Below are 14530 nucleotides of genomic sequence, written 5' to 3' on the forward strand. Positions count from 1 at the left end.
GGACTAGGGGAGGGATGGGTCGGGTTGGGAGGTGGTGGTGAGGGAAGGATGAGTGCGAGTGGGGAGAGGGACGGAGGAGGGAGACCGCATCCTAGAGAGAGAAGAGAGAGAGGGTGGTGGAGGAAGGTTAGGGGATGAGGAAGGGTTTGGTGGCTGTCGAAGAGAAAAAGAAAAAGGGTTCGTGAGGGTGGAGGAAAGGGAAGGTCGGATCCCTTGGGCCATTTTTTAATTGTTTTTAGTTTTTTAATTTTTAATTTTTTTTAATTTTTGAATATTTTATTATTAAAAATATATTTAATTATTTTCTAATCCAATTGGATTAGTGAGTGGGTCCCTTCTCTGGCCACGTCAGCATTTAACAGAGAAATTAACAGAAAAACTGACGGAGGTCTGACATTAGCACAAATTCGTAAGATGAGGTATAACATTGTCAATTTTAAAGGATAAGGTAAGAAAATGTCATGACACCAATAGTTGAGATAGTTTTTTGTAATTTATCCAATTAAATAAATAAAAACTCGTTTAGCCAGAAACAAGAACATACAAAACAAAAATCCATCCACGATCCTTACTTTCAACGTACTAGCAAGATTTATTCAACAAACTCCACACAAAACCAGAGGAAATAAATACATAAAAACCACACTTAAGCAAAGATAGATAACTCATAGAGAATAACATCCACCGAGTTTGTAACCCTTATGGGATCAGCAGCAGCATTACTCAAGCATCTGCATGTCCAACCAGTTCCACAAGAAACTTCTCATAGTCTCCGGAAGTGTCCTTGACAATTGCGTGGTCCAAATGAACGCTGTTCCTCCGGTAGTATTCTTCTTTGATGCGCTGCAAGTCAACCTCTGCCCGGGTGGTAATAACTCTAGTAAGCGCCCCTTCCTCTGTCCCAAGCTTGTTGATGCCCAGTCGAAGAACCTTCTCAAAGTATTTCTCAGGGAAGGTCAAGCTTTTGATTGTTTGTCTTAGTAGTTTGAGGAACTCATCATCTTTGTCAGCCTTCAAATCCTGCATATCGGACATGTAATGGTCACACAACTGTTTGATAGTAAAGGAAATGCTCAAAACATAAACCTTATGAATTTTTCAACTCGAATTCCCGGCCCTCGTGACAGTACATGTATTCCATACAGATGTTTATAGTTGTTTACAGTACCTTGTTAATGGCGTTTCCAAACTCGTTGTTGTACTGATTGAGGGTTGCATTCAGCTGTGCTTTGCTCCTGGTAGTGAGGATCCTGATGAGCTCCTCATCATTGTAGGCTTTGTCTGAGATTTTCTCATGAAGTATCTTAGCTTCTTTCTTTGACAAGGGCACGTTAATATCATCTCCCTCGTATCGGAAAGTGCTCAAAAGAGGAACCAAAAGCTGCAACATAGTTAACACTTTTTATTTAAGACATTTTGACACGCATTGCAGAAACTGCAACCGAAGGAAAGTAGAGAAAACAATTCTAGGCAGAAAAAACAGGTCAAGTTCTGAAAACAAACTACAAAAAAGAAATTAAAACAAAAGCTATGTAGTTGACGATGTGTGAAGAAATTAATTCGAATACAAGAATTTGAACAAAATAGAAAGTAAAGAAGATAGAGTTCAACGAACCAACTTGACCTTTTAGGGAACAATCAGGGTACTAATGACCATGGAAGTTTAAGGTTTTACCTTGCGGACATCTCCAGATGTATGATATGCCACATCCTCTTCAAGGGATTTCTTGTAACGGGCATGATACGCCAGCTTTACCTGGTACAGGTCATGTGAAGACCTAGTTGTAGCTATTTCCAAGAGTATCCAATAGTTTTTAGTCAACAACTTCGTAGATTCATTAGCCAAAAATGCATCTCTCTCAGCAGGAGCCAGAGTCCACAGCACCACAGCCCTCTGGTTATGAAACAAAATAGGAAAAACAGCACAATCAGAAGTTTTACTGAACCAAATAACCAAAACAAAAACAAAAACAGAACTAGAAAACAATAGCATTTTAAGTTTTTCTTGACAACTTAATCGACATATTATAACCCTGGATTAGACCAGGGTGGCAAATGACAATTCAGGCACAAATGGCAGGGATCATCAGGTGCATTGCATAATCTATAAATTGAAAAGTACTTGTAACTTTAATTATCTTGAAAGGAGGTGCACCAGAAACTCTGATGGCCTGCTAAATACTTATTTCGGCAAATATTTCACGTATATTAAACTTTGAGAAATAATGCATCAAATTCAGACCTCAAAATCACTTGAGAGTTCTTTGTCCAACGACTTGAGAAGATCTTCCCCATAGGTTTCGGCGTATGTCTGCTGAATCAATTTTCTCTGAGCTGCATTCCTGTGAGTCAGAATGGATATGATCAATCCCTCATTTGTGCCCCATCCTGCACACAAACAACCAAAGCAGGTAAGTAATCTTTCTTTTCTTTCGGCCTGACAAGCAGCTAATTATTCGAGGGACCAAACATTTGGGGATAGTAAGCAATGGTTTTAATATAAATAGAAGCATGCAACTCTCTTTATAGATCACCTCTCCTCTACTGTAATCAGAGAATCACAATCTCTTTGAGACAATTATATGAAAACATGTATTCAATTTCGCAGCAATGAAGATTTAATTTTCAGAATACAACCATGACAATGACTTAAGATGCCAATAAGTATTCAATCTTCTTCATCTATTGCACATGGATATATTTATCAATGATACGATCTCACATTCACATAACCAAAGATATTTCGAATAAGATTGGAGGCAACGAGTGAAAAATGAGCAAAAGTGTAATCCCCATTTTGTGTTTATTAGTAATACAATCCAGAGAGCACAAGTCAGATCAAGATTATGGTGATATTATTTCGATCCAACAAAAACTGAAGCCAAACAAATTGAATAAAAAGAAAAATCAAAGACCAAGCGATCGATCATGATGATTAGCGTAATGAATTGTAGAAAGGTTACAACTTAAAACCTCATTGTGCTTAGAATCCAGAAAAACACATACTTAAACAGTAAAGAATATGTAAGAAGCAGATCAAACATTTTAACTTAAATTGAACATCATCATCATCATCATCATCATCATCAAGTACAAGTTAATCGGTGAATGAATAGTGAAAGATCCAGATCTAAACTTTGACATGCACCAAAAATGATGCCAATTGAGGTGATTGAATTTTAAGATAACCAAACAGAAAGAAATTCACCATGATCATGTCTCTTTCACTCTGTCATATTAGATTACCAACCCAGAAAAGAAAAAGAAGATAATTGCAAAGTTAAACAAAGTAGAATTTGAATCATATGGATGGATGGATGGATCAAAGTTTGGATGATCAGATAGCAAAAGTGATGTTAACTAAACATCTATTTGCATTTAATTAATTAATGATATGGAATTGGAATGATTGGATTAAAATATGAGTGTGTGATGAGTGTTAGAAGCGACCTGCAAAAGCTTTCCTGAGCTGCTCAACGTCTTCCACTGGAGAAGGAACCACATCTGGCACCCTGCAACTCGCCATTCTTTCTCTCTGTCTGTTTTTGTATGTAAGAAGAAGAGGAGTGAAGATACAGAGAGTGCGGAGCTTGGTCTTTTATATAGACTTAATGACAGTCCTGCTAATCTGACTACCATATTAGTATATTTAGTAATTACATGCATTTTGAAACTTTTTCTTACCAGTTTCTCTCTCTGTAATCAATCAGTCATACTTTTTTTTATCGACAAATCACAATTTTATATGTGAGTTATTCGTATTTAGACGAATAATTTTTGTATATGTCTGGATTAATGATGTTGTTTATTTCATTACCGTCAACGTAAAATTGAGAATGAATAAGGCAATAAATAATAAACAAAAATTATTCGAATGCTGGTCAATAATTTTTTAACTTTTTTAATACAAACAATATTTCTATTCTAAACTAAAATAAGATAAAATGGAGCTTGACCCAATACGAAGTATATTGAAGAGAAACTTCTGATCATCAGGACAAACCACCATTAATAATTTGTGATTTACGTGAAATAAAATAATGGTGTTTGGTAGTGCAGTGACAGAAAAAGATAGACAGATAGATAAATGGATAGATAGATAGCTAAATATATAAATATATAATATATACAACGTATGTATGTATATGTACACATTTTGTGTTCAAATGCAACGTGTGGGAGAGGGTAGTACCACAAGAAGTCATGGTTTAAAAGAAATTTTACAAATCCGGGCATTGGTTCGTTGTATCTTTTTTAGGTAGGCACCTTCCTATCCTGGCGCAATGCGATATGGCAAAATGTACGGCGGAGAAAGAAATATGATTCTTTTATCGGAAGAAAGAGAGAATTGAGCTGTAATTAAAGTAGGAAAATATGGGACTTAAATGGAATTTAATAAGAGAAAAGGAAATTGTTGCAATTTTTTTTTTAAATAAGAGATCTTCAAATTTTGTAAATGATGAGTTCGATACTAATTTATTTTTTAATATATTGTTACATACAAGAATATTACCTTTATTAAAAATATTTATTTAATTAATATAAATTAAATTAATTAATGATTTATCGTAACAATGGTTGTTCTTATAACCATTAATTTGTTGGACACCTCTGAAATGACTAAATAATCTTTAGATCTTAAAGAAAAGGTTTTTTTAGCCAAAATGTTCTCTGAAATTTGCACAACTCATCACTTTGGTCCCTGAGATTTGAAATCAATAGAAGTGATTCCTGAATTTGTCCACCATCAATCATTTTGGTCCTTTCGTGAAAAATTATATTAAATAAGGACCAAAATGACAAAATTACCCTCAATTTAACAAACAATAGGCCAAATTATTTGACAAAAATTGAGGGTAATTTTGTCATTTTAATCTTATTTAATAGAGATTTTTTTGCATAGAATGACCAAAATGATTAATGGTGGATAAACTCAAAAACTGTTTCTATTGATTTCAAATCTCAGGGACCAAAATGATGAGTTATACAACTTTTAAAGATTATTTTAGCTAAAAAACCTAAAGAAAATAATCACTTCTTGCTTTTATTGCTTTTATTGCTTTCTTCTTTGTTCTTTCTCTAAAGTAGTTGGTGTACATTAAAAAATTTAAAAACAAAATTAAAGTGTGCTTTGTAATCATTTGTTTAATGTCACTTATTGACAAATGTTGATCAGAATGATGAGCATTATCTGTATTCGGTGTGGATAATATTTATACATATTACTCTCTCTCTTGTCTTTTTCCTTTTTCACATTAAAAAAAACACACACACACACATTTATAAAGTATAAGAAAGTCTAGAAAAAATTATAAAATATTCATCTTTTTAAATATATTTGTAAATAAGATGATGTATCGGTTAATAATTGAAACTTATTTTTAAGAATTCAAAAATATATATACATATATAAAAAAGCATAAAATCTGTCTAACATCATATATCTCTCTATCCATCCATCCATCTGATTTTATTGTCTCCGCGTTTTGATTTGGACTTGTTTTTTATTTTCTGTTATTTTGCTTTCTGCCGGCCGAGTAGAAAATTACAAATAGCTGTCTGCCACGTGTGCGGTGTGGCCATAAAATCTGATGACGCGTCAGATCAACGAAACGCCGCGTATGTAAGGAAATCATAAAATATAAAAAAATAATGAGAAGAGATTTGATTTCAATCGGGATCGAACCCAGGATGTCTTCTGATTTTTGTAGAAAATCGCCTTATCCATTGGGTCCCTTGTGTTTTTCAAAGTATTATGTAAATTTATTTGTTTACCTGAGTCGCGCCGGTTAGCAAGCTCCTCCCAGAGGGCCAAAATAGCTAAGTGCTAGCTACCCATCTCTAAAAGACCCTTTTCTCTGTTTCAGATAAAGCTCAAAGCTTTCTTCTTTTTTGATCGACACTTTGACCGATTGGCGGAAAAAGGAAATCAATGGAGTCAGTGAGATGATGGTTGATTGGTTGTATAGATTATAGAGGTCAAGGGATGATATGGGTAGGCCTCAGCCTTCTAGCCTCTCTCTTATTGTACACCAAATACCTTGTCAGCTATGTTCCACTTTCTAAGTGCAAAATTTTATAAATGGATCATAGCCATTGAATTTGGAATATTAGATAAAAAGTCAATGACTAATAAGCCAAGAATCTGATTACTATTTCAACGAAAATTGATCTCAGGTTCAAATTATGGCTAAGATTAATCGTTGTTGGATTCTTCACTAAGAATTCAATAATATTACGTCAAAAATCCAATGAATATTCTAACGATCATGAATCTGATTCACGCTACGGGCCGGTCCATACTAGACAAACTCTCGTATAGAGCGGCCAAGGATGTGTTAAAGACCACTTCCATGAAACAAAATGCCACTGCTACGGTACCTTCGTCAACCAAATTTAGACCTTCAATGGATGTTGATTCTTAGTTAGATCCAACTCTTGTATTGCTTTTATATTTGTTTAGAGTGCCCACAAAACTACAAGAGAAATCAACTCAACAAATTTGTTGGAAAAGCGAACTTGCCAACACCTAAGGCAAGAAAGATAGAACGAGGGACCAGCAGCTATTGAATTCTTAAAAACTCAACAACAATACAAGTGCGCTGTAAGCAGCAGAGCAGCAGAGCTATCGAGCGAGTTTTGGGGTGTAAATATCGACCACTAATATGTCTAGTTTTGGGCTCTATATTCTCATCTAACTTGTTACAAGAGTCTACGCCTACATTTGGTATTCTTGGTAATCTTGGTTCTAGTTCCTAAACCCGTTGATAATTACTTGAGGAATTTAAGCAAATCATGATTAATCACGTTTTCTGTTTCATAATTAAAGATAGTTTGATGCCTAAGTTTTCCTTGCAGATACTAGAAATATTATCTCATAATCTTACATGTTATATCATTCCACTATTAACTTGTGTTGTGTATTTATTTTTTTTAAATAAAACTTGGTTGCGTTATGACAAAACGTATTCCGTGTGATATGTTCTGAAAAATATTCCTACAATTCTACAAAAAAAATTGAAGAAGAAAAAACTCATCACCTGTCCTTCAAATTTCCAGTAAAAAAAATGAAGATTTTAGCCTCAAATGATCTACTAGATCCATCAAATCAAACTACTCCACGACTTCACACATAAATCACACTAGAAAGAAAACCAACACACCAAGACGGAAAATTAAGAAGAAAGCAATATAATTAAGTGTTAGCCAAAACAAGAAGAAAGCAACATGACTAATACTTCTATTTATATGGCCAACTTAGGCCTTGTTTGGGACGCCATATAACACACCGGATATGACTAATAATACGAAGTTGGATGTTTGGTGTCCATATGTATTAAATAGTTACCGTTAGGCCTGGCAAACGGGTCGTGTCTGTCTGTCGTGTTCGTGTCGTTTTCGTGTAACACCTGTTATCATAACGGGTCGGGTCGTGTCACACCCGTTATCTTAACGGGTCCTTAACAGGTCGGGTCACTTTACCCAACGGGTAAAGTGACCCGACCCGTTATGACCCGTTAAGAAAAATATTTTTTTTTCTTAAATTTGCACATACCACACATTGCCACATAAATATTACTTCAAAATATTAAAACACATTTGTCGTTTAAGTACTACATTTACACTCGAAAATAAGTGTCTAATAAAAAAATAATACATACACTACTAATATATTACAAATATTAAATGTGCAAGGATATGCAAAATGAAAAATTGTTTTCAAGGTTGTGAAGTCTTTTTCAAAAGTTTAAACCTCAATTTACAAAATCCTCGATTTACATCGATCATCATGAAATTGTATTGGAACTTTGGCTTGATCTTAGCCGATCCAATAGTCATCAATTTTTTAATTTAATTTAATATATATATAATTATTATAGTTTTTAGGGGTATAAAATTGTTAAATTAATATATATATATATATATATATATATATAATTATTATAGTCTATTCATACTTTTGTTAAGTATAACATAAGATTTTGTGATATCCACTAGTGTAAATATTTTAAATTGAAGATCAAATGCATTCTTTGTATTCATATAGGGTCAAGGAGTGTAGCTGTAAAAAATCATCAAAATCGGAGTTACAATAACCGTTAAATCGTGATTTTTCGTTTTATAACCGTCGAAAAGTTTTGTCCCGTTACTTGATCTCTAAATGTTTGTTTTTTGCAATTTTTGGCGTACGCGATCTCGAAGCATATATAAACATGTTTGATGGTTGGATCGTTGAAACTAGTTTCGTAGAATGCGTGTATCTCATCAAAACAATAGATTCACTAACACTTAAAAATTTATTCATACTTTCATTAAGTATAATATATGATTTTTTTTGTATCCACTAGTGTAAATATTTTAAATTGAAGATCGAATTCATTCATTATATTCATATAGGATCACAGTAGAAAATATCGATAATATCGGCGAAATATCGCCGATATTATCGTTTTTTTGGGACCCCGATATTTTAGTAACTATCCAACTTGTTTTCGGCAGAATATCGCGATATTATCGATAATATCGATAATATCGCGATATTTTCGAAACTATCGCGATATTTGGTATGGACTCATCGGAGAACACGGCCGGAGCAAATAATCTGAAACCCTAAATCCCCAAATGCTAAATCAAAGCAAATGAACTGAATCTACAATACAGGATTCCGAGAAGAACGATTTCAGTACAAAATTCAAAGCAAATGAACCGATTCCCTAAATCCCCAAATTCGGATTCAAAGCAACTGAACTGAATCCCTAATTCCTAAATCCCTAAAATCTATTTCAGTACAAAAATCAAGCAACATGCAGATAAATCGCAATCTGTACAAAAATAGAAACCCTAATTCCTAAATCCCTAAAATCAATTTCAGTACAACAAAGGTGCAACATGCAGAAAAATTGAAATCTGTACAAAAATTTAAAGTAATAGAGGGGAAGAAGAGAAGTAGGAGCCTGGAACATCGTCTTCCTCACGAATCCAAGACGGCTGGGACAAGTTCGTGCTCCTCAGTGGTGTCGACGGCTTGGACTACGGAGACAGAGGGAGACAGGGAGACACGGAGACACGGACGGTTATGGAGTGGTGTCGACGGCTGAGTTTAGGGCGGGTGAGATGGGAGGAGAAGAGGGAGACAGGGAGACACGGAGACACGGAGACACGGACGAGGAGGATCGAGATTCGAGAGATGATGTCTCTGTGTGTGTGTGGAAGAACTGGAGAAGGGGGAAGGGAGGGAGAAGACTGAGAACTTCTCGGTGAGAACGAAGGCTCAGACCGACCTCAGAGAGAGAAGAGAGAAGAGAGAGACTGAGAGGATTCGAGAATATGGTAGTGGAGTGGGAAATGAAAGATCGAGAGAGAGACCTCCGTGTGTGGTGTACGTGTGTGGTGTGCGTGTGTGGTGTGGTGGGGGGGGGTCTCGAAGTGTGTGTGTGGTGGAGTGTGAGTTCTTCAGTCTTTTTGACTGTCTGAGTGATGGTGTCTAAGAAAAAAAAGCATCCAATGCTCCAAATTATTCAAAACCAAATCATTCCAAACCTATGTCTACCTCTCTGATCCAATGATCCAAAGAACTTTTTGCAATTTCAGAACATGCACAACAAATACTACTGCTTTAATAATGAAAGCGTGTGACAGTCTTTCACATGCAAAACAGTGTCAATGTCTGTTATATACTTACATTCTTTCATCATCAGAGGCATTCACTGAATTTTAACTTACATTCTTCTTCCCATACCATTTTCAAAACCATTCCAGATCCTTTCCAAAGCCAAGCAACACAAAGGCTTCCATATTTAAGGTAAGTTTACAAACTTAAATTTATATTATTGTAATTTATACAAAAACAAATAAATTTGTGTGCACTCGTATGTTAATTTTTTTAAGTAATTACTTGCATGTTAATTATGTTAATTTTTGTAAGTAATTAAGTAATGTTAATATTAATTGTTTTAAGTAATTAAGTAATGTTGTATAATTATTCCCTAGGATAATTTTAATATGTTTAATGTTATTTATTATTTTATTTTCCTTACCATTTTCAAAGTCATTCCAGATCCATTCCAAAGCTTGAACACAAAGGCTTCAATATTTAAGGTAAGTTTACAAACTTAAATTTATATTATTGTAATTTATACAACAACAAACAAATTTGTGTGGACTCGTATGTGAATCTTTTTAAGTAATTAATACTTGCATGTTAATTTTTGTAAGCAATTAAGTAATGTTAATATTAATTGTTTTAAGTAATTAAGTAATGTTGTATAATTATTCCCTAGGATAATTTTAATATGTTTAATATTATTTATTATTTTATTTCTCTTACCATCTTCATTATCAAATTGGATTATTATTCATTAATATTAGGTTTTTTTATTATCAAATTGGATTATTATTCTTTAATATTAGATTTTTTTATTATCAAATTGGATTATTATTCTTTTATATTAGGTTTTTTTATTATCAAATTGGATTATTATTCTTTTATATTAGGAATTTTTTTTATCAAATTGGTGGATTATTCATTAAATTTGATTATTATCAAATTGGATTATTATTCATCACCATGTTTTATATTAGGATAATTTTTTTATCAAATTGGTGGATTATTCATTAAATTGGATTATTATCAAATTGGATTATTATTCATCACCATGTTTTATATTAGGATAATTTTTTTATCAAATTGGTGGATTATTCATTAAATTTGATTATTATCAAATTGGATTATTATTCATCACCATGTTTTATATTAGGATAATTTTTTTATCAAATTGGTGGATTATTCATTAAATTGGATTATTATCAAATTGGATTATTATTCATCACCATGTTTTATATTAGGATAATTTTTTTATCAAATTGGTGGATTATTCATTAAATTGGATTATTATCAAATTGGATTATTATTATCAAATTGGATTATTATTCATCACCATGTTTTAATTTAGGATAATTTTTTTATCAAATTGGTGGATTATTCATTAAATTGGATTATTATCAAATTGGATTATTATTATCAAATTGGATTATTATTCATCACCATGTTTTAATTTAGGAATTTTTTTTTATCAAATTGGTGGATTATTCATTAAATTGGATTATTATCAAATTGGATTATTATTATCAAATTGGATTATTATTCATCACCATGTTTTATATTAGGATTTTTTTTTATCAAATTGGATTATTATTCATTAAATTGAATTATTATCAAATTGGATTATTATTCATTAATATTAGGTTTTATTATTCCATATTATTTGTATAATTACTTAACTTTTTACAATCATTTTCTTTACTTTGTATTTAATTCTTCTGTAGAATAACTTTATTATTTAGGTTCTCTTATTTTTATCAAAAAATAATTGTCTAATTTTAATGAAAAATAAATATAGGTACATTTAAGATGTCAAGTAAACGTGATCCAGCTTGGGAACATGGAGACCCAATAGACGGAAACAAACATGGCACAATTTGCAAATATTGTGGTCGGGTAATGAAGAGTGGCGGAGTGACACGACAGAAGTATCATCTTAGTGGATTAGATCCATCAAAAAATGTCCAACGATGCGATAATGTCCCCCCAGAAGTGAAGGCATTCATCAGCACATTATTAAAAAATAAAAAACAGCAGAAGGAAAAGATGACACAAGGAATGGAAAATATTCGAGCTGAGCTACGGGGAGAAGTCTATGGCCAAACGGTTGACAGTGATGATGATGACGATGAGGACGAATGTGATGATGACATAGGACCTGAAGAACGACGCAGTTTGAAACAAGCATTACGTGCCTCCAAACAGTCAGCATGGGAAAGAGAACACCTTCATAAAATTCCTAATAGGGGACAAGGTTCCGGGACAAGTGGTGGTGCACAAATGAGACGGGGAGGCAGTCTTAGAGAATCACAACCAACACCACCAATAGCCCCAAGTTTATATAAGTCATCCAACGCACGTCAAAAGAGTGTTTGGAGTTATTTCAAGGGAGGTAATGTGAAGGAGGGAATGGGGCATCTAATTAGCAAGTTCTTTATCTATGAAAATGTCCCTGCTGCGAAGGCTTCATCACATCATTTCAAAAATATGGTAGTGGGATGTCAACAGGCCGGTGTTGGAGTACAACCTCCCACTCCCTATGAGATAAGAAACAAATATTTGGATATGTATAAAGACATTGGCGAGTATGTTAACAAGTTAAGGTCAAAGTGGGAAACTAATGGTTGCACAATCATGTGTGACGGATGGACCGGCCCGACCAGATTATCTATCATCAACTTCATGGTATATTCCAAGGGCAAGACAATTTTTTTGAAGTCTGTTGATGCTTCAGACCATATAAAGAATTACAAATATATTTACAAATTATTGAGGGATGTAATCATGGAGGTGGGAGAGCATAATGTTGTCCAAGTCGTGACCGACAACGGTTCTGCATTTGTCAAAGCTGGAAAAAAGTTAATGAAGCATCATAATGTGTTTTGGACATCATGTGCAGCACATTGTATTGATCTTATGTTTGAGGCAATGGGGAAGAGAGAGAATGTTGCTACTGTGGTCAAAAGAGCTAGAACGATCACTAATTATATTTACAATCACGGTTGGTTGTTGGCAAAGATGCGTGAATTTTGCAGAGGAGAAATTATTCGTCCAGCTACCACTCGATTCACCACCAACTATATTGCATTAAACAGCCTACTCAAGAAGAAAGCAAGGTTGAAGCAACTATTCACCAGTGATGATTGGGCCAACCACAATTTTAGCCGCTCAAATACAGGTCGTTTGGTGGAAAGTATAGTGCTTGATCATGCTTTTTGGAGTCAAACAGAACATGTGTGTCAAGTGTTTGAACCTCTTTACAAAGTTTTACGGATCGTTGACACAGAAGTGTATCCTACTATGGGGGCTGTATATGAGTTGATGCGTGTAGTGAAGGATGAATTGGAAAGAAAACATGGTGCAAGGTGGGTCGTAAAAATAATTGAAGACCGATGGTATAAAACATTATACCACGATTTGCATGCAGCAGATATAAATTATGTCATAATTTGCAATTCATTTCTTTAGTTGCATAAGTATTATTTATCTTATTAGAGTATGTGTTTCTTTGAACAGCATATTATTTGAATCCCCGATACCAATACAGACCCGGTGTTGGAGATGATGGTACCCTTATACGTGCTGTACATAATGTATACTCTAAATTAGACCCTGCATCACCAGCAGTTGGCCAATTTGGAAATGAGGTACACAATTACTTAAATTATAATAATTACTTTGTTGGATTAAACTAACACAATTTATTGTATTCAGCTAACATGGTTTAAAGATGCAAGAAGAACATTTGGAGAACCAACATCAGTTGCTGCTCGAACAAATATGTCTCCTAGTGAGTATAAACATATTTCACTATAAGTTTATAATAGAATTTGTTGGAGTTATTAGGCTTATCAACATTATTTTTCATTGTAGCTGAATGGTGGATCATGTATGGGACCGATGCACCAACTGTGAGAAAGTTAGCAATAAAAGTATTATCACAAACAGCTTCCTCATCAGCTTGTGAAAGAAATTGGAGCACATTTGCACTCATCCATACAAAGCAAAGAAATAAGTTGGCTCATAGTAGCTTGGAAAAATTAGTTTATTGCTACTACAACATGAAGCTTCAAATTCGAGATAAGGAAGCAGAAATCGATCATGTCGACCGTGGTGACCCACTAGATGTGTTTGATATTGTTGGTGAAGATGATGATACGGAGGGTAACCAACTTTTTCAATGGATTAGACCTCTTCATTTAGATGATGATGAAGGCAACCCAGCTCCCAGAGTTGCTGAAGAAGCACGTAATGAAGGGATAAATGTAGAAAGAGTATTAGAGGAGGAGGTGGGATCTAGCAGCGCTGACTCTTTCGAAGAACTTTTGCACCCAATGCCAAGCAACACTGGAATTCCACCTTTTTCCAATCCTACACAACCACAACATCGTGCTGATACTAATGATAGCTCTAGTACAAGATCAGGAGACTCACCTACCACCGGAGGTGGGAATGATGAAGGAAATAGTGGAGCTGGAGGTAGTGGAGCTGGAGGTAGTGGTGGTGGATATGGAAACTATTATGGACCACCACCTCCCGGATATATGAGCCCCTTCACTGGTGAGGCAAACTTCACGCATGCAACACAAGATGATGACCATGGCAGTAGGCGGGCAGGACCAGGAATTGGTGCCATAGGGAAGGACTATACTCACAGATAAAGAGGCAAAGGGATTTTGTCAAGTCAAGAAGATGACTCGTTATCTAGAACTTCAGACTCTTTTGGATTGGGAAGTAGTAACTATGGTTATACTCATAACCAACCATTTCCCTACCCTTCATATCCCATTCCTGTTGGGATGGAATCGAGCGACTCATGGAATCAATCCCAGCCTCAATCTTCAAATGATTTTTCTTATGGACAACCTCAACCAATCTCGGATCCATATGGGTGGCATATTAACAATTACATGCAAAACTATTTTGGGG

General features: G+C 34.4%; 2 protein-coding genes across 2 annotated transcripts; one reads left to right on the forward strand and one right to left on the reverse strand.

Moving 5' to 3' along the window:
- Nucleotides 1–474: 474 nt before the first annotated feature.
- LOC114826190 (annexin D2-like) lies at nucleotides 475–4103 on the reverse strand. The gene is made up of 5 exons (XM_029106251.2): nucleotides 3451–4103; nucleotides 2243–2388; nucleotides 1676–1894; nucleotides 1169–1381; nucleotides 475–1020 (listed from the first exon to the last, which is right to left on the reverse strand). Exons 1-5 carry the CDS (start codon nucleotides 3524–3526, stop codon nucleotides 724–726), a joined length of 951 nt encoding a protein of 316 aa, XP_028962084.1. The 5' UTR covers nucleotides 3527–4103; the 3' UTR covers nucleotides 475–723.
- Nucleotides 4104–13147: 9044 nt separating this feature from the next.
- Nucleotides 13148–14262, forward strand: LOC139195778 (uncharacterized). Its single transcript, XM_070821389.1, has 3 exons — nucleotides 13148–13248; nucleotides 13316–13391; nucleotides 13475–14262. Exons 2-3 carry the CDS (start codon nucleotides 13382–13384, stop codon nucleotides 14260–14262), a joined length of 798 nt encoding a protein of 265 aa, XP_070677490.1. The 5' UTR covers nucleotides 13148–13248; nucleotides 13316–13381.
- Nucleotides 14263–14530: the final 268 nt, after the last annotated feature.

Source organism: Malus domestica, chromosome 01, assembly GCF_042453785.1.
Source record: "Malus domestica chromosome 01, GDT2T_hap1".
Classification (NCBI taxonomy): Eukaryota; Viridiplantae; Streptophyta; class Magnoliopsida; order Rosales; family Rosaceae; genus Malus; species Malus domestica.